Source organism: Aotus nancymaae, unplaced genomic scaffold (assembly GCF_030222135.1).
Source record: "Aotus nancymaae isolate 86718 unplaced genomic scaffold, 86718_ANA_hifiasm-v0.15.2.pri h1tg000019l, whole genome shotgun sequence".
NCBI lineage: Eukaryota > Metazoa > Chordata > Mammalia > Primates > Aotidae > Aotus > Aotus nancymaae.
This window is the reverse complement of record NW_026988431.1, coordinates 25,077,867-25,104,787: the sequence shown is the minus strand read 5'-3', so window position 1 is coordinate 25,104,787 and position 26,921 is coordinate 25,077,867. Positions and strand designations below refer to the sequence as shown.

Genomic DNA, 26,921 nt, shown 5'->3' with positions numbered 1-26,921 from the left:
TCCATCTGTTCAAATCATATCTGATTCTCAATGTCTAGACCTAGTCTTCCATGATGCCTGTTCTGATCTTCCCTCCCAATGTGGTCTTATTCTGTACCTTTAAGCAATTCATCACTACCTCAGTTGCACTTTTATTACTTTCTACTTATACCTTTCCACAATAAAATTGCAAGTTCCTGAAGGACAAGATCACAATTTCTTGGTTTTCTGCCCATTCCCACTCCCAAGTATACAGCAGGCAAGCAGTATCTGTTGAATAAATATATTTGAAAATCCCATATAGATAGGTTCATTTAAAGTCTAAAACAGCTTTACTAAAACGTCATTTTTTTTTTTATTAAAAAAAGGAAAGAAGTCACAATTCATGCTAGACAGTTTAAGGGAAAATAATTTTGCATGTAAAAGAGGCAGACAATTTATTGCATTAAAAAAACTTTATTTCTTTTAAAAGGTCCAATATAAGCCAAATTAACCCCCAAATTTATAGCTACACTTAGAGATCTCCTTAACTAAATGGCACTGAGTTGAGTGTCTTGTTAAAAGAGGTCATTTGCTATTACCACCATTTCCCCCAAAACAGTTCTAGAGCTGGTACTGTATAATACACATCAGATATTTCAGATGCCATCTTTCATGCAGAATTTAAATTAAGCAAACAGGCTTTTCTACTCTGTATGAGGGTAAGAAACACTACAGAACAGGACCTGAATGCTTTAGACATACAAGGTGTTAACCATAAAGGAAATTTCTACGGTTCCGTGTTCGTTCATTCAAGCAGTTCATGTACTTATTCCAACAATACTGGTGGTGGTCAGATACCATTTGAGACAGTACTTTGGGGTTTCCCTTCATTGGGTGCAGACCAAAGGAAGTGGTTAAGTTGTGGGGGGAGCGGCAACTCTCACAGATGGACTACAAAAGTAATGAAAAAGATTTTAGTGGGCTGGCATTCGCAAGAACTACCTCAATGTTTTTGGTAACAGCATCATTTACATATAAAGTGATGCAGGATAGAAGTTCTGGTATATGTGATAAAAACAGCTTGTCACTTTATAGCTACACCTTGGATTCCATTAGATGTGGCAAATCTAATAGTGTGTCAAATGAGTCCTTCTGGAAATCACTTCAGCAGAGAAGTCAAACAGCCTGTAAAATAGAAGACATGGCAGAATGTGCGTGATTCATCCTTCCAACATTCTCAGGGTTCTCATGGAGGACAGACCCAGGCCCAAAGACAGAAGTTACCAGGAGAGAGGCTTCAACTCCATCTAAGGAAGACCTTTCTAACAGTTAGAGCTGCTCAACAACTGAATGGACTGCTTGGTGAGGTAGAGTCACTTGGAAGTGTTCAAGGTGGAAAGATCACCCTTGTAGAAGGGACTCCTGCATTTGTTAAGAGGTTAGAGAGTGGATGAACCTCAGGTCTCTTTCAATTCTGAGATTCTAGAAAATTCCCTCAGGGAATTCAGAAGAGAATTCCTAAAAGGAAAGAGAAAGCACACATATGTATACTTTTAGAATCTGCTTGAATTTTTTTTAAAAAAGGTACAATAGAAAATGTAGTCCACTATCATTAAAATGCATATTTACCTTCCTACTACTAATAATCAGGAAGGATTCATTATGACTTCTTTATATTATAAAGAAAAGATGGGGGTTTGGTTTATAATTTCTGTGAATATTTTAGAAAAAATGCTTAAAATCTAGTAGTCAATGCCCTAGAAACTTTATAGATTTGTAGATAATATGCACAGATACAAATACATTATTCATTAAATACAACTCACATCTGTGTTTTATTATACTCTAAAATATACAGGAATCTTGATGTACTGAAAGAGTGCAAGTAAATACAGTATTCAAGCAGTCACTATTTCTATGTACATGCTCATTAATTCTTCAAAAAACCCACAAAATTATCAAATAGATCAAAATACTGTTCTGTGTTTTCACAATTTATATTCAGAAAAACCAGCTGATAATTTACAATGTCATTTAAGTTTCCAGTTTCACGATACAAAAAGGATAAAATGAAATTGGGTATCATTTTGTTGCAATTTATAGAATTTTACCCATACCTGTAAGACCCTCAACATATATGAAATCATTTTCACTGGGAAAATGACAGAGTAAAAGCAGAACCATAGAAATTGTTACTTAAAAGCCGAAATATCAGCCTTCTCTCTCTCTTTTGCGATATGAAAGGTAGTCTTCAATTTGGCAGGCAATTGCTTCTCTCACCCAATAGTAACTGGTTACAAACATGCTACCTTAAATATGAACAGGACCTAAGGCTTTAGTATTTTAAATCTTGCCCAGTACAGAAGTGCTTTCCAAGAGACTTAGTGATGTTTAACTTATGAACAACAAGGGATGATTTTCCTTTTGATTATTCACTTTTTCAAAACTCATAGATCAGAATAAACAAAAAAATCTCCCAAGCCATGGTGGGGACACAAAAGTAATATAAGTGACTAAGGTGTGCCATTCAAAGTAGAGAGGTTGAAGACTCCAGGCCCCAGGACCACTACTATAGTTGCAATAGAGTGAAATAATCTACTTTGGATTTCATGAATTTTTTTTTCTAGGAAATTCTTTACATTTTTAAACAAAAATAGTACTATTTTAAACCCAAACCATTCAACACAGGGCAAAAGCCTGACCCCAATCCATCTCAATGTCTGTCACAAGTATTTTCACCTGTACTGCACCCAGTCAGCTGGTTTTTAGTTCTAATAGTATAAAAGTTGGAAATTTGAAATTTTTATGTAAAAGAAAAAAATGTAAAAATACATCTGCTTTCTCTCATGGTTTAATACAGCATTGGAAGGCTTTCAGATGTTTTCTTAAAAACAAAAACAAAAAACCCAACATTTAAAATCACATCTCAGCTTCATTTCCAGAAATGTTGCAGTTTGGTTTAGGTAATGTTTCATTTCATCTACTCCAGTTTCCACAAAACGGCATTTTATTTAAAAAACCTTTCCGTTATTTGGTCCTTTTGCAATTTGCTGTGCACATAATGCCTACTGCACCAAACTTTTATTGCCTTTAAATTTAGTTGTAATTTTATTGATAAAATTTAAATCTAGTGTCCTTATTTCTTCTGTTACAATAGTGTTGCTTGTGTAAGCAGGTTAGAGTACACAGTGTCCCCAGTTATTCCTGGCACTGCAAAACCAAATTAAACAATTTCACAAAGAATTCTGACATCAATGTGTTTTCCTCAGTCTATTTCAAGATTCTAGAAGTTCCTTTTGTAAAACTTGCCTTTAAAACTCTTCCTCCTTAATGTCATCACATCTCTTAACATTGGCTCACTGTGCGATCTTTCCTCTTAGGTTGAATTTGTATGTGAATATGAAAGTGCCTTTTTTTCCTGAAAAAGCACAGTTTGAAGCTTTAGTGTGAGAACTCCCTTCTCCTCAGCCTCTCAGTAGGTCTCAGAATCGGAGTCGTTGAGCTCATCCACGTCAGTGTATAAGTACTCCTGTTCCCCGCCAATGTTATTGAAACTGCAATAGGAGCTAGGTTCATTCCTCATGATGGGCAAAGCTTCAAAGCTGACTGTTTTTGAGGTGTTGGTATAACGGTTAATGGCATTGAATGTCAAAGATGATAAAGGACTACTTGATGAGACAGGCATCATGGTGGCCAAAATGAGAGCCAGGCAATCAGCGACATCCTTGTTGGGAGCACAGGCCAAAGCTGGGGTGTAGCCTAGAATTACAGATAAAATTTAAAAATTAAGCATCCTGAGACATATTTCACTAAAGATAAGGAAATAAGTCTAAAGTATGTCAACTTTGGATATATTTTACATTACTTAGCTTATAATAAATTGCTGTAACCAGGATGATTTGCAAATTTCTAATAAGTAGAAAAAAAAATAGCCATAGAAACCTAGGGTGGAAGGAGACATTATGGAATAGATAAAAGAGGAGGAAACAGGCCCAGAAAAGAAAGTTTTTCCCAGGATCTGACAACTTATCCATATCCATCTGAATTCACAGAAGAAACTGGGCTAGAATAAGAAAAACATCATAGATCAGTGAATCTTCTTTCAGGATGGTAAGCAGAGATTTACTGTTAATTTGTAGTTATGTCAGTGTCAAGATAAGAAAAAATAAAAACTAATTTGTAGTTATGTAAGTAAGCTTTTAGATGCTAAGAAATAGAAATGTGTACACTTCATGAATGAAACACAGGGCAGGTGCTCAAAAATACGTGCTGAATGAATGACACTGGTTGTCAATTTAACTTTTGTTTTGGGGTCATAATCTCTTGAAACAACAGTAGTTAAACTGAACAGATGAACTTTAAAAACTACTAAATCAAAACAAGTATTTCCTTTGTAAATATTCTCTTAAGTGGAAGACAACTGACCTTAGGCATAAGCAAACTAAGGAGGAAACATTTGGTACCTCAGTTGGTACACGACTCAGTCTTGAGGATGGAGTGGGAGAGAAGTGAATACATAGTGTGATGCCAAGGTTCAATTATACCATATGGAACTTTAATGGTTTACCACAAAGCATACATTTGTATAACCACCATACAGGTTAAGAAAGAGAACACTACCAGCATATCAGGCTTCCACATATCCTCTACCCAATCATTACAATTTTCTTCTTCCACAATGGTAACCACTGTCCTAACTTATGGGGTAGTTATTTCCTGGCTTTCAACTTGGAGTCATAAACACTACAGTTTCATTTTCTTTTTTTCTTTTTTTGAGACCAAGTCTTGCTTGGTCACACAGGCTGGAGTGCAGTGGTGTGAACTTGGATCACTGCAACCTCTACTCCCTGGGCTCAAGTGATTCTCCTGCCTTAGCTTCCCAACTAGCTGGGATTACAGGTGTGTGCCAAAACACTCAGCTAATTTTTTGTATTTTTAGTAGAGATGAGGTTTCACTATGTTGGCCAGGCTGGTCTTGAACTCCTGGCCTCAAGTCATCTGCCTGCCTTGGCCACCCAAAGTGCTGAGATTACAGGTGTGAGCCCACCTTACCCAGGCTACAGTTTAGAATTTTTAAAAAAACTTAATATAAATGGAATCATGTAATATATATTATTTCATATCTGGCTTTTTTGTGTAGCATTAGGTGAGATTTATCAATGTTGTTGTATGTAACTGTAGTTGGTTCATTTTCATTTTTATACAGTATTTCATTGTGTGATTATACCATGGTTTAGTTATACATTTCAACTACTGGGCATCTGGCTGCTTCCACTTCTACATATTTTCATCTATGCTTTATTAGCCTTGATAAAGTTTTTTTTTTTTTTTTTTTTTTTTGAGACAGGGTCTTGTTCTATCACCCAGGCTAGAGTACAGTGGAATGATCATGCTGACTTCAGCCTCAACCTCTGGGCTTAAGTGATCCTCTTCTCGCTTCAGCTTCCTGAGTAGCTGGGACTACAGGCGCATGCCATGCCTGGCTAATTTTTAAAATTGTTTTGTAGATACAGGGTCTCGCTTTGTTGCCCAGGCTGGTCTCAAACTGCTGGCTTTAAGTAAGTGATCTTCCTGCCTCTGCCTCCCAAAGTGCTGAGATTACAAAAGTGAGCCACTGTGCCCAGCCAGAAAAAGTAATTTTTCCCCCCTTTGTAAAGTTCCCATTTTGTCAAGGGTCAAAGGGAACAACTGATGTCCTTGCAAGTTTGGCAGCAGTGGCTGATGGCTGTCCATGTTTTAAAATTACATTTTATTTGTCCAAAGTAATTAGGGGAGTGCTTCACTGCCCACACTTCTTTCAAGGGTTCTTCTGAAGGTGCCTGCTGCTGCTGTTCCTGCTGCTGGCAGACAGAACAATTCATTACATAGGCCAGGATGCCATGGATGGGAGTCGGGGTGGGAAAGAAGCATGTTTCAGGTGTGTTTTCTAGTCAGAATATGACTAAAAACCGGCTCCTCTGGCTGGAGGGGTTTTTTTTTTTTTTTTTTTTTTTTTTTTTGAGACAGTCTTGCTCTGTCACCCAGGCTGGAGAGCAGTGGCCGATCTCAGTTCGCTGCAACCTCTGCCTCCTGGGTTCAAGCGCTTCTCCTGCCTCAGTCTCCCGAGTAGCTGGGATTACAGATGTGTGCCACCACGCCAGCTAATTTTTATATTTTTAATAGAGATGGGGTTTTGCCATGTTGGCCAGGCTGGTCTTGAACTCCTGACAGCAGGTAATCCACCTGCCTTGGCCTCCCAAACTGCTGGGATTACAGGTGTAAGCCATCGCACTCGGCCCAGTTATCTCTCTTAACAAGCCAATTCCTTTGCTTAGAAAGTTCCTTCCCCACTTTCTACTTGTCCTTTGGATTTTGGCTTAGGAGTCACATTTTTTGGGATGCCTTCTCTGATCCTCCAATAAAGGATCCGAAGACCCTATTAAGTACTCTCATCAATTAAACTATTTTAAGTGAATCATTAACAGCCTGTTTACACTCATCTCCATTCAAAGGGAGTAGACTGTCTTATTTTACACACTGTATCTTCAGAAGTTAGTACAGTGCTTGGCATAATCACTCATGCAGCAAATATTCACTGAGCCTCCCCTTGCTCAGGCACTATTCAAAACACTGAGAATATATCAGTGAATGCAACTGACAAACATTTCGCTGTTCTTGTGGAGCTTACATTCATTTTAGTGGGGAAGACACACAATCAACATAAAAGAAGTACATTATATACATTATGTTAGAAGCTTTATGTAAAAAGAGAGGAAAGACTAGAGCAGGTTAACAAGGATTGAGAATGCTGTGGTAGGGGTATCTAGCAAGTTGTAGTACAAACATAGTAGTCAGAATATGCTTCATTGAGAAAATGAAATTGGAGCTAAGATTTGAAACAGTTGATGGATTTAGTCAAGGAATGTTTGGGGACAGAGTGTTTAGCCAGAGTAAACAGCCAGAATGTAGATCACAATGCATGTACAACCCTGCTATGGAGGGGCTGTCATGGCAGAATGAAGTGAGGGAAAGAATAAGAGTAGGAAATAATATCAGAAAGGTAATAAAGTGGAAGACACATCATATAGGGCCTAGTACGGTCATTTTAAGAACTATGAGTGGGGCGAGGTAGATGGCTCATTCCTGTAATCCCAGCACTTTGGAGGCTGAGGTGGGGGGATTGCTTGAGGCCAGGAGTTCAAGACCAGCCTGGACAATATAGTGAGATTCTATCACTACAAAAAAAATAAATTAGCTGGGCATGGTGGTGCATACCTGGAAGGCTGAGGTGAGAGGTTCTCTTGAGCCCAGGAGTTCAAAGTTACAATCAGCTATGATCTCACCAGTGTACTCCAGTCTGGGCAACAGAGTGAGAGCCTGTCTCTTTAAAAAAAAAAAAAAGGTGAACTGAAATTCAAGAGTAACATGTTCTCATATATTTTAAAGGGATCCAGGGCAGTTGGTAGCAGTAAAGAAAACAGTGGGCATATGTTAGATCTACTTTAGAGGTGGAGTCAATAGTACATGCTGATGGACTATACACTGGGTATAAGCAAGAGGAATCAAGGATGACTCTAGGGTTTTTAGCCCTGAGCAACTGTAAGAATGAGAATTGTCTTTAACTGACACCATGATGCTGTGGGGAGAGAAGGTCTAGCAAGGGGAGTGGAAAGGATCAACAGTTCAGTTCTGGACATTTTTGGTTTAAGCTGTTTATCAGACATCCACATGGATATGTCAACTAGGCACATGGATACATAAAGAGACTGTGAGAAGTCTGGGCTGGAGACATAAATCTGGGAATTCTCAGATTCTAGGTAGTATTTAAAACCAAAGGACTAGATGAGAGCACTACAGAGTCAATGCAAAGAGAGAAAGCAAAGAGAATGAAGGAATGAGTCCTAGAGGGAGAAATTTTGTAAAAGAAATTGAGAAGGAATAACTAGTAATGTAGAAGGAAAACCAAGAAAGTCTGGGGTTCAAAAAGCAGAGTAAAGAAAATTTATCAAAGGGAAAAAAGTAATCAGCTGTGCCAAAAGCTGATCTTTCAAGTAAAACGAGAACTAAGAATTGGCTCTTAACATAGCAGAAGTCATTGTGGTTTTGATGAGAATAGTTTTGCTGTGTGTAAGGATTGAATGAGAGGAGAAGACCTGACTATAGGGAAATTAAGAGAGGATGGAAGAATGAGGCCAGGCGCTGTGGCTGTAATCCCAACACTTTGGGAGGCTGAGGCAGGCACATCATCTGAGGTCAGGAGTTTGAGACTAGCCTGGCCAACATGGCAAAGCCCCATCGCTACTAAAAATACAAAAAAAATTAGCCGGGTGTAGTGGTGGTGTAATCCCAGCCACTTGGGGAAGCTGAGGCACGAGAATCGCTTGAACCCAGGAGGCAGAGGTTGCAGTGAGCTGAGATTATGCCACTGCACTCCAGCCTGGGCAACAGAGCTAGATTCTGTTTCAAAAAGAAAAAAAAAAAAGAAAGAGAGAATGGAAGAATGAGAGAGGAGAGGAGAATAACTGGGGACAGCAAGAGAGTGGTTTTGTTGCAAAGGGAAACAGAGAAATATGGCAGTAGCTGGGAGAAGTAGTGAGAGTTATAAAATATTTTTTTAAAGATGAGGGAACTAATGTTTATATACCGAGGGGAGAAATCCAGGAAGAGAGCAAAAAATTGTTACTGCAGGACACAAACGAGAACTGTCAAAGTGACATTATGAAGTAGGCGAAAGGGGGCAGGATCTGGTGCATGAGTGGAAGCACTGGCTTTAAATAAGAATATAGCGCTTAAGTAGGGTCTTAATAATATTTGCAGTAAGAACAAACTCTTGGGCTATTAAAACAATAAAAAGTGGCAAGTATAAACAATAAACACTAACTTTGGTTTAACAGATGATACAGGAATTCAGAAGTTCATCTGTTAGATAACTTTTCCTATTTCTTTTTCCCTTGTTCCTTTGCCACAAACTACTATTCAATATTAATTTCAGTTCTCCTCTTTGACCAATAAAAAATACCCAAATTTGTTTCTCTTCAAATAATAGAAGCTCTAGGTTAAGAGAAGAAAACACAGAACCAACTTACCATTTTCATCTACTGCAAGCACACTTGCTCCTTTTCCCAAAAGTTCCTGAACCACCATTGTTAGCCCATTTCGGGCAGCAACATGCAGAGGTCTAGAGGAAAAGAAATGATACATGTACACATATGTGCATGTGCATACACATACTACCTGGCTGTCAAAGAGCATTTCTATCAAGTTTTGAAGACCAAGAGTTACAAACTCGAGATAACTAGCCCTAATAACAAAGATGGGGGCAGGGAGAGCAGAACATCTGTACAGTGCACTGTCACACCTGTCAACGTGTAGCCTGACATCAAGTTTAGCCATGGGCCCCATCAACAAGGTCCCTACATTCACCCAATTCTTTTGTTACTTTTCTTCTCAGACTCAATGTTTAAACAGATTTTACCATTGAAATTGCATTCCTCCATTGTTAAAAAATGAGGCTGGTAAAGACATAGACTATATATCAAAAATTGCGAATTGCAGTAGCACAAATTCTAATAGGCTTTGAAAACGGCTTACAAGCATCATCACTAATTTTTGGACCTTCAAGGGATCTGACTAATCCCAGAATGGGAAACAATATTATAAGATTTTTATCTTTATCAAATCTCAAAACGGAATAGCAAAGGACAACGAGAGACACTAATGTAAGATCTCTGTTAGTCAATCTGGAGGTCGGCTACTCACATTATTAAAAACTTGATTCTTTTATTGGCTTACAGACACATATAAAGCTTTTTACCTCATTCATTGTTACTTTCAAGTAACATATTATTACAGTTGATTTCCATAAAATACACAAAATAGTACTACCTTTTCTTGAGAAAATTAGGTAGGTGGATTAAGGAAAAAATACATTATTATCAATGTTGTAATAAAGTTTCAGTTCAAAAGCATTTTAAATAATATGCCTTTTAGTTGTGATGATTTTAGAAATGAGTTTGGACAGTTGTAAAACTTACTGAAATTGCTTCTATGACTGATACCTATTTCAATAGTCACATGTTTAAAAAAATCCATTTATCATTTTTATAATTATAGGTCACAGAGTTTACACTAGACACCGACAGTACTCACGTTTGCAAGGCTGCGTTGGTTGCATTGATGAGGTTTCTATCTGTTATCTTTTCCAGTATTAACAAGGCACTAGTTTCATGACCCTAAAATTGTGGCAAATAGTTATAAAAACTTGGGCACCATTACAGATAAATTTATACACCCAAAAATCCACAACCCTAGTCCATATAATATGTACACCACTATACATATGCCATGAATTTTCCTGGCCAGTATCTTAGTAGTTGCCAAAACACATCTTGGGAGTGAGGGTAGGAGAAGAGGACAAAATGAAGATTAAAGAAAGAGGATAATTATGCTTAGGTTTGTGTTCCAAAACAGCTTACTGGAGACTTTGATATGCATGGTGCCTAGTAAGTCAATAATTTTGTTCAAGAAATCTAATACCAGTGATCATTAGAGAGGTTTGGTCCTGAGTTCTGTTCATTTCAATGAAATCAAAAAACTTTTAATGACATTGTTAATATTAACAATAAAAACATGTTCTTAAAATGTATACATACCTTGCTACAAGCCAAATGGAGGGCAGTATTTTTACTGTTATCTTGTAAAGTCAGATCTGCACTAGCACTGCTAACCAGCATCTCTGGGAGGAAAAAGTGCATCAATTCTTATGTTTATGAACATGTTTCTTAGATTACCAATAACTCACTGTAGAGAAATGAAGATACAAAGCAAAAAAGTCCCTCTCATAAAAACTTAAGTACAAGAAAAAGATTGTAATATGTAACATATATCTTCATACAATTGCTTGAGACAATTATATTGTTATATAAGTCACGCACACAAACAATGGCAATTAACATTTATTTTGTGACTGTTTACTAAACTTAAAATTATGCTCTGGATTTATAGTAATTTATTTAACCCTCACAACAACCCACAAAGTGATACTGTTATTTTTCTCATTTTATAAATGAGAAAACTGAGGCATAAGGTTACTTAGCTGGAAGATGTAGGACTCACATTCAGGCAATGCAACTCCAGAGCCAGTGTTCTAACCACTATGGTATAGGGCCATGGTAAAGCAGACTCTTTAATCGGTAAGAGCAAACTAAAACTTGTATCTCTAAATGAAAATGTGGATTGCAAACAGGTAAAAGGTTTTAAGTCTTAGGAGTGGTAAGATAACTAGTTGAAGTCAGAGTTGTTGCAATCTAAGTTCTATGTAAGTAATATACATACTTAGGAAAATAAAATTTTACAGAAGTTTCTTTACCAACTGTATTTGTTTGTCCATTTTCTGCAGCCATCATAAGAGGTGTTTTCCCGGTAGAGTCCACAGAATTGACTTGAGCATTATGGCTGAGCAGCAGCTGTAAACACTCGACATGGTCTGTGAAGGCAGCTGCATGGAGAGGAGTTCTGTAATAAAGATAAATTGAAATACATGACTAAATTAGAATGTTATATACTCTGGAAAAAATATTATTTTATTTATGACAAGCAGTTTTCAAGGGTTTACATACTAGGCTATAAAAGCAATGCCTGTATACAAACAGGCTCAATAGAGCTTACTAATTTCTCCCATAGAAATGTGTACTTTCAATAATATAGAAGGCCTTAATTAAACTAGAACGAGTATGAAGTAAAGATTACAAAATTGCTAAAATAATATTACATTAAAGAAAATTTTGAAAGAAACAAATCCTGACTGGAATACTGCCACCTATTATAACTGCTGAATGTTTATTCCTATTTAGAAAACTGTTAACTTTGTTAACAATGATCTTTGGGAAACAGAACTTCTAAAGAAAGGGGAAAATATGGTCGGGCATGGTGGCTCACAACTGTAATCCTAGCACTTTGGGAGGCCGAGGTGGGCAGATCATGAAGTCAAGAGTTTGAGACCAGCCTGATCAACATGGCGAAACCCTGTCTCTACTAAAAATAAAAAAATTAGCTGGGCATAATGGCATGCATCTGTAATCCCAGCTACTCAGGAGGCTGAGGCAGGAGAATCGCTTGAACCCAGAAGATGGAGGTTGCAGTGTGATGGGCCAAGATCACACCACTGCACTCCAGCTTGGGTGACAGAGCAAGACTTTGTCTCTAAATAAATAAACAAATAAATGGGAAAATAAATAAATAAATAAATGGGAAAATATTTACATTTTAAAATCGTTTAAAGGAGGAAAACTGCCTAAAATCTATTCATAGAAAAGCCTTTTATAATGTAAAAATAAAATCTTATAACAATTTATACTTGCAAATATAAAAATAAACTTTTAATTAGTAATTGGTTTTCTATAAATTCTCTCATACCAGGCCAGTAGTTAAAATTTATTTCTTCTTGAAAATAAAACTTTTTTTGGGGGTAGGGCGGAGATGGGGTCTCACTCTGTCACCTAGGCTAGAATGCAGTAGTGTAATCATAGCTCACTGCTGCCTTGAACTCCAGGGCTCAAGTGATCCTCCTGCCTTAGCCTCCTGAATACCTGGGATCACAGGCATGCACCACCATGCTTTTTTTTTTTTTGTAGAGATGCAAGTCTCACTATGTGGACCAGATTGGTCTTGAACTCCTGGCTTCAAATTATCCTCCCACCTCGGCCTCCCAGATTGTTAGGATTATGGGCATGAGCCACTGTGCCTGGCTAAAACTATTTACTACATAGTTGAATTCCTACCTTCCTTTTGAATCTGTGGTGTTCACGATGCTGGCACCTAATGTATCAATCAACATCTCAGCAGCACCTTCGTTGTCATTTATCCTGTGTAAGGTAACAAGGTGATCATTCTCACAGCAATGGTGTATTTCTTGAAACACTCAAACCAAATCTGATTCATTCTGGCTTTACTTACACGGCACAATGCAATGGACCAAAAGCATTTCCTTCTGTTTTCTGGAAAACTTCCTGTTCTAAAAGAAGTTCTACACATGTCTCATGACCTAAATAGATATAAAGAACCAGATATTAAAATTCAAAGGAGATACTGGCAAAAATCACAGACACACGTAAGTGTTTAAAGGAAAAATGTAAAAGTCTCTCTCCCATCCCATCTCCCAGGTCCCCTCTCTGGAATATAGTCACTAGTAGCTTAACAGCTACCAGTAGTTTCAGAAAACTTCTAGACATATACAACTGCACACACACAAATACATATAGTTGGCTCTCCGTTTCCATGGGTTCTACATTCATCAATTCAACTAACCCCAAATTAAAAATATTTAGGGGGGGGAAAAACAGAGCAGACTTTTTTCTTCTGTCATATACCCTAAATACAGCATACCAATTATTTACATATTTACCTACCATTTACATTACATTGGCTATTATAAGTAATTCAGGCTAGGTGCAGTGGCTCATGCCTGTAATCCCAGCACTTTGGGAGGCCAACATGGTGAAACCTTATCTCTACTAAAAATACAAAAATTAGCTGGGCATGGTGGCAGGCACCTGTAGTCCCAGCTACTCGGGAGGCTGAGGCAGGAGAATCGCTTGAACTCGTGAGGTGGAGGTTGCAGTGAGCTGAGATTGCACCACTGCATTCCAGCCTGGGCAAGAGCAAGACTCTGTCTCAAAAAAAAAGTAATCCAGAGATGATTTAAAGTGTAGCAGAGAAATGTGCATAGGTTATATGCAAATACTCATTTTATATAAGGGACTTACTTGAGCACCTGTTGGTTTTGGTATTCACAAAGGGTCCTGGAAACCAATCCTCAACAGCAAATGAGAGATGATTGTACTTTCTAGTTTTTTTTTAATGGCAGTGGGATGTTTAATTCTGTAACTTGCTTTTTACTTAATGTAACTACACATATCCTTCTATAATAGCATATATATATAATGTATTTTTTATTTTTATTTATTTATTTATTTATTTTTGACAAAGTCTCGCTCTGTCGCCCAGGCTGGAGTGCCGTGGCGCGATCTCAGCTCACTGTAACCTCCACCTCTGGGTTCAAGCAATTCTCCTGCCTCAGCCTCTCGAATTCTCCAGTCCTCAGCCTGTAGCTGGGACTACAGGTGTGTGCTACCACGCCCAGTTAATTTTTGTATTTTTTAGCAGAGATGGGGCTTCACCATGTTGGCCAGGATGGTTTTGATATCTTGACCTCATGATCCGCCCGCCTCGGCCTCCCAAAGTGCTGGGATTACAGATGTGAGCCACTTCGCCTGGCCCAAAATCTTATTCTTTAATGTTCTAAAGAGCTTCACAGTATCAGAGTGTATCCTGATTTAATCTAATTATGAATTTTTAAATGATTGCTAGCTTAAAAAAATTCTTTATGATATCAACAATGCTGTAATGAAACATTCTGGTATTTAAATTTTTATTTTATTAAAACAATTTTTTGAGACAGGGTCTTGCTTTGTTGCCCAAGTTGAAGTGCAGTGTGGCATGATCATGGCTCACTGCAGCCTCAACCTCCAGGGCTCAAGCTATCTTCCCACCTTAGCCTCCCAAGTGGCTAAGACAACAGGTGCAAGGCTACCAGACCTGGCTAATTTTTTGATATTTTGTAGACACGAAGTTTTGCCATGTTGCTCAGGCTGCTCTTGAATTCCTGAGCTCAAGAAATCTGCCTGCTTCAGCCTCCTGGATTACAGGTATGAGCCATCATGCCCAGCATTCTGTTTTTATTTGAGGAAGTATTTTTGTAGGACAATTTCCTACCAAAATGATATTGCTGTAGTAAAGGACAAGTATACAGTCCTTGGTATCCTTGGGAGATTGGGTCCAGGACCCCTCAACAGTAAAAATCCATAGTCCCTTATACAAAACAGTTTATCTGAATGCTTATAGCTCATATGTAATTTAGACACACAATTCCCACCACCCAGAAGAACTGCCAGTGGAAACAACATAACTGGATTTGAGGAGTAGGCTTCATGTTTCCCTTCCTGGAGGACCACAAGCCACCATTAGGCCAAACATGGGAACATGAATCAGTGAAGCTAACAGGGACCTATGGGGCATAGGATATGCCACATCTAGTGAACATGACTGAAATGTCTCCCACATTGATCTTGAGGACGTTCCAACCAGACGCTTAAACAATACAGAGATCGCATTCTGATGCACAGATGACAGAATAAATTAATTTACTCTGCTAAAAAAAAAAAAAGTTTATCTGCATATAACCTATGCACATCTTCTCATATACTTTATAGATTACTTACAATTTAATTCAATGTAAATGCTATATAAATAGTTGTTATATTGTATTGTTTAGGGAATAATGACCAAAAAAAAAAAAGTCTGTACAAGTTCAGCCTAACTATATTTTGGATCGACATTTAGTTGAATTCATGGATGGGGAACCCATGGATATGGAGGTCTGACTGTACTGACTACTGATCAATATCTGGTCCATAGTTTTTAACAGCAACTTCAAAAACAGAAAAATCCAAACTTCAAATTTTCTTACTCTAATTTCAAAGCCAGGGTTTTAATTTAATAAAAGTACCCTAATTACCATAAATAAAATGTTGCTTATTTTATTTCGTTAGTCATTTGGGATCTGCTTTAGGAATAAATCAGATTCTTACTCAGCCTCTTTATGTATTTTCATGGTTTAGTATTTGCCTACAAAGGTGATGTTATATATTCTTTTCTTTTTAAATTTCTCAAACTTAATCAGCTTAAACTGTATCCTATAGTGGTGGAAAAATAATTTTATTTTATTTTTTATTTTTTTTATTTTTTATTTTTTATTTTTTTATTGCATTTTAGGTTTTGGGGTACATGTGAAAAACATGCAAAGTTGTTGCATAGGTGCATTCATGGCAGTGTGATTTGCTGCCTCCCTCCCCCTCACCCATATCTGGCATTTCTCCCCATGCTATCCCTCCCCAACTCCCCCCCCCGCTGTCCGCCCCACTCCCCCGCAACAGACCCCCGTGTATAGTGCTCCCCTCCCTGTGTCCATGTGTTCTCCTTGTTCAACACCCTCCTATGAGTGAGAACATGTGGTGTTTGGTTTTGTGTTCTTGTGTCAGTTTGCTGAGAATGATGGTTTCCAGGTTCATCCATGTCCCTACAAAGGACGCAAACTCCTCATTTTTAATGGCTGCATAATATTCCACGGTGTATATGTGCCACATTTTTCCTGTCCAGTCTATCATCGATGGGCATTTGGGTTGGTTCCAGGTCTTTGCTATTGTAAACTGTGCTGCAATGAACATTCGTGTGCATGTGTCCTTATAGTAGAACGCTTTATAATCCTTTGGATATATGCCCAGTAATGGGATTGCTGGGTCAAATGGAATTTCTATTTCTAGGTCCTTGAGGAATCGCCACACTGTTTTCCACAGTGGTTGAACTAATTTACACTCCCACCAACAGTGTAAAAGTGTTCCTATTTCTCCACATCCTCTCCAGCATCTATTTTCTCCAGATTTTTTAATGATCGCCATTCTAACTGGTGTGAGATGGTATCTCAATATAGTTTTGATTTGCATTTCTCTAATGACCAGTGATGATGACCTTAAACTAAAATTGACTCCAGATGGATTAAAGACTTAAACATAAGGCCTAACACCATAAAAACACTAGAAGGAAACCTAGGCAAAACCATTCAGGACATAGGCGTAGGAAAAATAATTTTTTTTTTTTGAGATGGAGTTTCGCTTGTTACCCAGGCTGGAGTGCAATGGCGCGATCTTGGCTCACTGCAACCTCCGCCTCCTGGGTTCAAGCAATTCTCCTGCCTCAGCCTCCTGAGTAGCTGGGACTACAGGCGCGCGCCACCATGCCCAGCTAATTTTTGTATTTTTTAGTAGACACGGGGTTTCACCTTGTTGACCAGGATGGTCTCGATCTCTTGACCTCGTGATCCACCCACCTCGGCCTCCCAAAGTGCTGGGATTATAGGCGTGAGCCACCGCGCCCGGCCTGGAAAAATAATTTTTAGAAAAACCTGTAATTGTGTTCCATCTTTTGTCAGTTCTTTTCTCTAATTTAAGTAGTTTTCAAGTGGATTTTCCCCTCAGGAGATACTGTGTGTGGCAATGCCTGCAGACATTTTTGTTTGTCACAACTGAAGGTGGGGCACTGCAACTGGCATCTAGTGAGTAGAAACCAATGATGCTGCTAAACATCTTGCAGTGCACTGCAGAGTCCCTTGTAATCATCATCTGGCCCAAAATGTCATAGTGCTGAGGTTGAGAAACTGCTTTCATTCCATCGTTCTGAATGTTAACTCATTACTAAGATACAGCAATGGAAAGTTGTCCATTGTTGACTTAAGAGCCTCCCATTCTCCAGGTATATGGGTTCTTAAGCTGTGGCCTGGGGAACCGTGGGGTGATGCAAAAAAGATGTGAATAAAAACACAGACATGAGAACCCAACTATTCTCTTAAACTAGCTATAAAGAAATGTGCTACTCTTCTCACTAAAAAGAAAATACTTTTGGAAAATAGTTTTCATAAAAAAAGATTTTTTATGTTAACATGTAATAGACATTATTTTAAAATAAATCAGTAAGTATTTAAAACCTTCTCACTTCCAATTTCTAATACAGTCAATATCAATCCATAGTTCCTGAGTCCAAAGGGTTTGAGAGCCACTCACTATCTGAATACAGATTGAGAAAAGGGAGCAGTGGGGCTCTTGGTTACCTCCAAAAATCATTACTGGGTGCTATCAACCGCACAATCTCATAACTTTCTATCACTGTATAGAATGGTAAACTGGGTCCTCCTCTTGAGTTTCAGAGGCTATCCTGAGGATGTTTAGAGCTTCATAAAAATGAACATATTTTTTAAAGGAACACATAAGTATTGTAAGTTCTGTGACTGAATGACTATATAAACTGAAATTGTGGACTTTTAGTATCTACAGCCAGTCTTTCCAAAACTCAGCCATCATTTCATTTTAATTTTGAAAGGTTATTTTCTGTTCTGTTGGAGTGCTTCCAATTTTCTTTACAGCTGTACAATAATTACTAGTCAAAGTAAAACCATTTTACATATTCTACTTTCAGAATGTCAAATTATAAAATGGGCTTTTGACTATAAATGTAGTATTAATTTTAAATTGTCTATGTAGTCATTTATTGCATATAGCCAACACACATTTAATTCCTTCCAGTTCAAATTCAGAATCACCACAATTTTGCTACAGACTGAAAATCAGACACATCTGTTATGATCTTTAAATGGCAACCAGGCATGCAGTTCTGCAAAATTCTGTCTCTTGTACAAAACATGCTTAGAGTCTAAATTTAGCAGCAACAGAGTAGGAACTCACTTTAGGGAAACTGTTCTACATATAGATCTGATAAGAAATATTATAATAGAAAGCACTCTCCAAAGGACAGTTACAGCAGTATATTTATAATACGTGTTCTTCCTGAGGAAAAATATCTCACTGTGTGATTTTTCCAGTGGTTAATCTTCAGGGATATATTTTTTAAAAAATTAAGGAGTAAGTCTTTGCTTCTAAACAGTTTTATCTCACTGACATTTTTACTGAAACACAACTCACATTTGTATTTATTTTCCCACCCACTATATTAGGTATTCTGGGTTTTCCTTATACTTGTAAAATGTCAAGTCACAGTATGGAAACAAATCAAACATCAATGGTAAAATACAGTATCTTCTTTGTACTAGTACAAGTACTAGTCTCTGGCCACTTCACTACACTGACTTCTACTTGCCTTAGTGAGTAGAAATGAGAAAAAGAGAAGTCAAACACCAAAGGTTTTTATAGTTTTCAAAACTCTGTTGGTTAAGGACTTAAGGTAATAAAAAGGAAAGAGACTAAACTAAGCTTGTTGAATGAGCAACAGATTTAACTATTCAAGTTTTTATGGTACTATCAGTACTCAGCTAAAGGATAACCAACAGTAATCACAGGACAAACTTCAAGAGCCCAAAAGTTTCTCACAGCAAAAGAATGCAACTCCCAGGGTCAGGTGTGGTGGCTCACGCCTGTAATCCCAGCACTATGGGAGGCCGAGGCGGTGGATCACAAGGTCAGCCTGACCAACATGGTGAAACCCTGTCTCTACTAAAAATACGAAAACCAGCCGGGCGTGGTGCCATGTGCCTGTAATCCCAGCTACTCAGGAGGCTGAGGCAGGAGAATCGCTTGAACTCAAGAGGCAGAGGTTGCGGTGAGCCTTGAGTACGCCATTGCACTCCAGCCTGGGTGACACAGCGAGACTCCGTCTCAAAAAAAACCAACTCCCAAGTTTGGCATAAGGATTAATATGAAAATCTAAATAGTACATTTCAGAAATACTTGTGAAGACATTTAATGAAGTCATAATTTTACAAGGTTCAGCTTCTTCCTCTTTTGCTATAACTTGATAACTTTGTCCGAACGGCTCCCGGTGAAAGAACCATAAAACGGCATATTACAGAAAGATAGCAAATCTCAACTTCTGGTTGAGAAGATCATAACATTTAAAGATCATAACAGATGTGTCTGATTTTCAGTCTGTAGCAAAATATAATATCTGATTTTAGAACAGATATTATACTTATTTATTTTAGCAAATGGATATTTATCTAAAGAGGCAATTTGTGTTATCTCTACATTTTGAGGGAAGGCTATCAGAATTGTGAACTACAGCTTTGTAGATCTGCTGTCATAATGAACATTAATCTTGAAGCTACACTGAAATTGAAAACAAATTTTAAAAACCTCTAATTTCTCTGCTAAAGCCCGAAGCTTAAACTTTGACAAGACTGATGCTTACACTGTATATAATGTACCTGAGTTTTCTAAGATGACCAAATCTATTGCCCTGCACAAGGAAAAAATTATTATCTCAACATGCTTCATTATGTAAATTATTTTAATTAGTGATATTTCATAAGCCAAACTCCATTTTTAATTATCTGTACCTTCAAAATAGCTTTATGCTTCCCTAAATGACCTTTTGTGAGTCTACGTACAAAAGTGATGACTCTGACTGTGAGCCTGTAGGAGGCCAAAGACAATCTCTTCTAACCATGTAGCAAAGTTAACCCATCAGTTTATAATTCTAAGACCTGCTAGGATTTTATTCCTTTACAACATTGAGCATGGATGTCAGTGGTGATATAAGAATGTTATCTTGCAATGTGCTCAGAAAACATACACAGATTTCAGTTTAGAATGTGATGCATCTCACTGTTTTTCCTACTTTTGGTCATTTTTTCCTAATACAATTGTATTTAGAAAATAAAAACATGGATGAATACAATGGCTCATGCCTGTAATCCCAGCACTTGGGGAGTCCGATGTGGGAGGACTGCTTAAGCCCAGTAGTTTGAGACCAGCCTGGGCAACCATAGTGGGACTCTACAGAAAAGGTGAAAGAACACAATCAAAATACAAGCATACCATATAAAAGCACTGGAAATACTGTAAAAACCTCCTAAAAATGCAAAATATTTGTTGAAATAAAGATCTAAGAAAAACTTTAGGCTGCATGGTAACTCATGCCTGCAATCCTAACACTCTGGGAGGCTAAGGTGGGAGGATCACCTGAGGCCAGGAGTTCAAGATCAGCCTGGGTAACACAGCAAGACCCTACCAAAACTAAAAAGAAAAAGAAAAACCTCAAAAATACTTCATGGCTTATCTCAGAACACCTTTAACAACTACTGTCTTGGCTTTAGCATGACAGGACAGAAGTGAGCCTGCATAGTAATTATTACTAGTAAGTAAGCCTACATAGATTATTCCCAAGGTTTTTACTAATTTTAAACTTAAAATCTGTCTTATAAATATGTCATTCTCATTACTATTTGAATATATTATACTTATCTCTGTTCAGTACAGAATGATATGCATTTGTGTTTGTATACTTAACCATTGTAGCAAGCCCAGTGAAGTGCTGTATATCCATGATTGTCTGCTATGGCTGGATTTGCATCCATAGATGCTGCTGACTGCAAAAGGGCTCCGAGAACACCAATGTGTCCACAGGCTGCAGACAGGTGTATAGGTGTCCGGCCCCTGCTATCCCGAAGTAAGCACTTAGCACCATGTTGAAGTAATGCATCTACACATTCTTCATGGCCTGTAACTGCCTGAAAGAAAATAATTTACAAGTGGTCAAACATATTATGCTAAATGTTACATGCCAACCTCAGCTAATTAAAAAATTTTAGGCTGGGCACGGCGGCTCAGGCCTGTAAACCTAGAACTTGGGGAGGCCAAGGCAGGCAGATCACAAAGTAAGGAGATCGAGACCATCCTGGCCAACATGGTGAAGCCCTGTCTCTACTAAAACTGTAAAAATCAGCTGGGCGTGGTGGCTGACACCTGTAATCCCAATTATTCAGGAAGCTGAGGCAGGAGAATTGCTTGAACCTGGGAGGCCGAGGTTGCAGTGAGCCAAGATTGCGCCACTGCACTCCAGCCTGGCGACAGAGCAAGAGTCCATCTCAAAAAAAAAAAAAGAAAAAGAAAAAGAAAAAATTTAAAAAACCATACACCCTATATCCTTCTATTAATCAAAGCCATTTATCATTTTATGAGTGATTCTATATTTTTATTGGAAGTGGTTTAAAAATTCAGTTATAGCAGTAACTGTCAAAATGCAAACAGTATGAAAACAGGAAGAGAGAAACTTAGTATTCAATGAAAATATTTCAAAGGTGAAAAAGTTTAAAGTATATAAGAAAGTGAGATAATGGAAAAAAGCCAAATTGACATTAATTCTACTCAAAGTTTTAGGGTTTTAACATTTTGTTCTAACATTGTTTTCTAGATTAAGTTTTAATCTAGATTAAGTAATCTCTAGAACAATGTAAGTAAAAACTAAGATACTGGCTGGGCACAGTGGCTCACGCCTGTAATCCTAGCACTTTGGGAGGCTGAGGCGGGTGGATCACCTGAGGTCAGGAGTTCGAGACCAGCCTGACCAACATGGAGAAACCCCATCTCCACTAAAAATACAAAATTAGCCAGGCATGGTGGTACATGCCTATAATCCCAGCTACTTGAGAAGGCTGACGCAGGAAAATCACTTGAACCCGAGAAGCGGAGGTTGCAGTGAGCCGAGATAGCACCATTGCACTCCAGCCTTGGCAACAAGAGGGAAACTCCCTCTCAAACAAAACGAAACAAACGAACAAACAAAAAAACCCAAATTAAAAAAACCCAAAGAAAACCAAAAAACTAAGAAATTGAAAGAAATAGTAAAGACTATTTGATAAACATTTAATAAAGAAAAAATAAACATAACCTAGTTTAGTGCTAGGTGGTATGAGGTCATAAAAGCTTTTTGAAAGGAAAGAGCATATTTCTGCTTACCCCTCTATGCAATGCTGTCCTTCCCCATTTATCTTTGGCATCTACATTTGCTCCTTTGTTCAGCAATGAGTAAACACAGTCTGTGTGCCCGTTGAGAACAGACAGCATCAGAGGCGTCCTGAGCAACAACAGGAATAGGTTCAGTGCTCACTTAAGACTGTATTCTGGTTTTCGAAATACGCCTTTCTGTGATGCAACAATTATCTATCGAAACTTACTGTCCATTTCCATCTTGAATATCTACTGCATTCTGCGGTTCTGCATTTCCTATTAATAGCCGTAAGCATTCTGAATGACCGTTTGTTGCTGTAAAGTGAAATTTAAAAATTTCAGTAATTAGATATAATGATAAAATAGAAAATGTCCATCTTAGAGCACATCTTCTAGAATTTAACTTTGGGATAGTTTCACTGAATTTAATATGCAAGAATGAAATTATCTATAGGTACAAAGAAGGTTTCTACTGCCTTTGATTGGTAAAGCTGAACAAATACGAATTCCTCACAGTAAAATATGACAGGCAGACTGCCTAACCAGCACCCATCCCTTATCATCTGCCTCTAAAAGAATGCTCATTTTATTTAGCTCTCTGGCAATGTGGTCAGGAAGAGGGGCTTGCCTCCAGCAAAGGAATGATACCATGACTGGACCAAGTCAATCATAACAACACATTCTCCTCTGATAGTGATCAATTTTAAGGTGAGCAGCACAGGGACCAGGTCTGACTACTGAGATGCTGGTAAGTCTAGCAGGCTGCTGGGAAATACTTTTATCTCTGATAATGCAAAGCCCCCATTCCCTCCTGATTTTAGGTGCAATCCTTAAAAGCAGCAGCACTCATCCTGCAACATGAATGGAAACATAAGAGAATAACAGAATTTAGTCCAGAGCTCTGACACTATTGTAGAATCAACCAACCCTGGAACTGCATCTACCTCTGGATTTTTTTTTTTTTTTTTTTTAAGATGGAGTCTCGCTTTGTTGCCTAGGCTGGAGTGCACTGGTGCGATCTCTAACTGCCACCTCTGCCTCACGGGTTCAAGCAATTCTCTGCCTCAGCCTTCCGAGTAGCCAGGATTACAAGCGCCCACCACCATGCCCAGCTATTTTTTTTGTATTTTTAGTAGAGATGGGGTTTCACCATCTTGGCCAGGCTGGTCTTTAACTCCTGACCTTGTGATCCACCGGCTTCGGCCTCCCAAAGTGGTGGGATTACAGGTGTGAGCCACTGCGCCCAGCCTGCCTTTGGATATTGTATGTGAGAGACTAAACCCCATCCTTTAAGCTATTTTCGGTTGGGTACTCTGTTATTTATGACTGAAATAATTTCAAATGATATATACAGAGTACAAGAAAAATGTTACATCTAAAGTATGCATTTGTTAAGTCCAAATGCATAAAATGGGCAAGGGTACAAGCAGAAGTAGTCCAAAGAAAATAGCTTCTGAAGTAAGTTAAATCCTCTGCCAAAATTCAGATCCTGTTCATATATACAAAGTCTGAAGTTTAAAGAATATATTAGTAATTATAAAAAATGTATCTTGCATATGATACAGAAAGGAACATCTATCACTATTTCTCCTGATTAAAAGATGACAAAACTAGCAAAAGCAAGCTAGGGTTTAAGACGAATATTCTACATTACTTTCTGACAATCATATTAAATGCTAATAATTACTAATTAAAACTTGTGGCTTAAACCACCTTTCCCACCTTAGTCCAATTTGTATGCTGAACTCTGCCAGCAGCTCTCACGGCTTAGCAATAAAAAACAGTGTCTTAACATTTGGCAATGTTCAAAGAGATCTTATTTGACCCACCGTTTTTCAAGTTAGTTCACTTACACTCAGTGCACAGTAGCTACTGATGAATGTTTATGTCATCTAACTTCAATACCCAAACACCAAGCACAGCATCACCATGAGAAAGGACTGATAAACCTCCAGAAAAAAAACCCCAGTGTTCTTTTCATGATATATAGACACTCTCTATAGACCTCCAAATTTGAAAGGCATCTATAGACACAAATCTTAGATTTATTGAATAGGTAGGCACTAACAGTAACCTGTGGCTCTTTGTAGGTAGGACTTATGCTGAACTATATGGCGTTGGTTAACAGCTTCTAAGGGACTAGCTAATGTCTCAGTTCAGTATTTACCTATTAAGAGTGCAATCACTCCATGAAAGCTTTAAATTAGTTCTGCGTATGATCTGTAATTATGATGTAATTTTTCTAGTTGTAGATATAACTTCACTCTTTTTCAGAATAACAGAAATTAATGCATTTTGACCTCTTGTTCAAAGCATATAGTAGTGTATGTATGTTTATTAGACATTCTCATCTATTATTAAAATATTTTTCTCAGCACTGCTTGAACATCTGATAGCTTTGAAGGGCGACTCTGGGAGCAACAGTGGGTGTTATCCATAGTCTTCTAAAATGTAAACTTCCCAAAGGACTAGAAAAAAAATCCAAGGCGTGTATTCAAATGTGTTAAGGATCACTCTATAAAAAGAGAGTTGTGAATCTGCATCTGCCAGTGATACACAGCGGGTAGCAAGACATTTCATTGACTTCATTATAGACCTTTGTATTTTAATGTATCTGCTACATCATAACATCACAATATGGAATAGTTCTTGCATAAAGTAGGTGCTCTGTAAAGCCTCTATGCATAAATGTTAATGCAGTACACTGGTAAAATAAGGCAAAACGTGTTATTATTTTTTAAATTAAAGATTATACCAATCCAGAAAAACTTCTATCAGAAAGAAAGAAATACTGCACTGTTTTGTTGATGAAGTGTTTCAGAAATTAGACTATTACATAAATCCAACTTCTAAGACGGATAATTTTTTAAGCAATGATAGTCTCATTGTTGGTATTCCATGAGAATACAATCATTTTACCAATTAAAGTCAAAATTTTCTGCAGAAAGTCACAGCCACTGGTAATCTCCTTGGGTCTGGAAACCTTCGAAGAGTCAAGCTGACATTTTTCAGGTCTTCAGGCCACTGGGTTTTACAGGGATAAGTCCAGAGATAAGTCTAGCCTGTAGCACAGCCTTCAAAACAACACAGGTGCATCTCTGATCCTACCCTACCTAAGCTTCGAGGGTAGTGGGGCTTCTGTCTGCAGAATTGTCCTGAAAGGGTAACCAGTAGGTGTGACATAGAATTGGCCAATGTTAGCATCTATGGCTATTGTCAAAAGATGAATCCACTGCCACCGCCCCCCTGAGGGCTCCCTAAGATTGCAGAAGGTATCAGTAAGGAGGCAGCCCAGGTTGTTTTCCAGGAGAGGTCACAGGAGGAAGGGAGCTACACAAGGGCACTGAAATCTTTTGTGCGCAGGAGCTTTTTTCATCAGAGCAGGGGAGTATATTTTAATGACTTCTTAAACGCTTGTGTGGGACAGACTTGAGCATGAGGGAGGTCTTAAGCCAGGCACAAAGTTAGTTTCAAATACTAGTTAATAAATCTATTTTTACTCCTTTTTTTGCACAGAAGCTGGTAATCTAGGACTTACATGTAAATAACTTTATATTTTTTGTACTTGGTTTACTTGCGTTGGTATAATACACTATATTTAAGTTCCTTGAATACTGCAGATACTCCTAATGGGTATGAATGACTGAGGCTTTGTAAATGAAGGGACGTTTGTGTGAACAAAGTTATTTGATGGGGTCAAAGAATCCATATATGATTTGGAAAAAAAAAAAAAGTCAGAATTTTAAAGACAATTAACCAGAAATATTATATACCAGAAACTGAAAATGAGTATTGGATAGGAAGTTATAAATAAATCAAGCATAATATCTGGCATACCTGCTGCATGTATAGGTGTCCTCTTCAAAATGTAATCTTTTACTAAGATTGAGGCTCCCTGATTAATCAGTACATCCACACATTCAACATGGCCCTTAAATGCTGCAAGATCTAGGGGTGTTCTTCCACTACTATTTCTGACATCAAGATCTAATAAAGACTGTACCAACACTTCCAATGCTTGATGGTGACCATGATAGGCCTAGAAATAAATAAAAATGCAAATTAAAAAATACATATTTAGACTGATTTCCTAAATACTTTAGAAAATATAAATAAGCGGCCGGGCGCGGTGGCTCAAGCCTGTAATCCCAGCACTTTGGGAGGCCGAGGCGGGTGGATCACGAGGTCAAGAGATCGAGACCATCCTGGTCAACATTGTGAAACCCCGTCTCTATTAATACAAAAAAAAAAAAATTAGCTGGGCACGGTGGCGTGTGCCTGTAATCCCAGCTACTCAGGAGGCTGAGGCAGGAGAATTGCCTGAACCCAGGAGGCGGAGGTTGCGGTGAGCCGAGATCGCGCCATTGCACTCCAGCCTGGGTAACAAGAGCGAGACTCCGTCTCAAAAAAAAAAAAAAAAAAAAAAAAAAAAAAGAAAATATAAATAAGCAAACTTGTCTTCATATTATCATCTTATTTAAGATAATCCAAACTTCTACATTTAGAATTCAGGAAGTTAACTACATATTTTTCTAATAATCAACACAGTAGGCTAGTGTTAGAGAACAGGCATTCTATAAATAATAAAAGTTCAAATGACAGGTAATCTTTTCATGAGTATATACAATGCCT

General features: G+C 38.0%; 1 protein-coding gene across 15 annotated transcripts in view; it reads right to left on the bottom strand.

Moving 5' to 3' along the window:
- Window positions 1–246: 246 nt before the first annotated feature.
- The window catches only part of ANKRD28 (ankyrin repeat domain 28), a 200,461-nt gene continuing 173,786 nt past the window's right edge, over window positions 247–26,921 (bottom strand). For 12 of the 15 annotated variants that reach the window (XM_012466765.3, XM_012466764.3, XM_012466769.2 and 9 more), the window contains 11 exons: window positions 26,127–26,328; window positions 22,517–22,604; window positions 22,299–22,416; window positions 20,851–21,070; window positions 12,895–12,982; window positions 12,720–12,803; window positions 11,309–11,454; window positions 10,593–10,675; window positions 10,090–10,172; window positions 9,027–9,118; window positions 247–3,720 (listed from right to left, as the gene is read on the bottom strand). In XM_012466765.3, the coding sequence (XP_012322188.1) occupies window positions 3,434–3,720; window positions 9,027–9,118; window positions 10,090–10,172; window positions 10,593–10,675; window positions 11,309–11,454; window positions 12,720–12,803; window positions 12,895–12,982; window positions 20,851–21,070; window positions 22,299–22,416; window positions 22,517–22,604; window positions 26,127–26,328 (1,491 nt within the window). In that variant the 3' untranslated portion in view covers window positions 247–3,433. Of the gene's footprint in view, window positions 3,721–9,026; window positions 9,119–10,089; window positions 10,173–10,592; window positions 10,676–11,308; window positions 11,455–12,719; window positions 12,804–12,894; window positions 12,983–20,850; window positions 21,071–22,298; window positions 22,417–22,512; window positions 22,605–26,126; window positions 26,329–26,921 lie in introns of those variants that run through there. The other 3 variants (XR_002479185.2, XR_010343446.1, XM_021674457.2) reach the window with 2 other exon arrangements.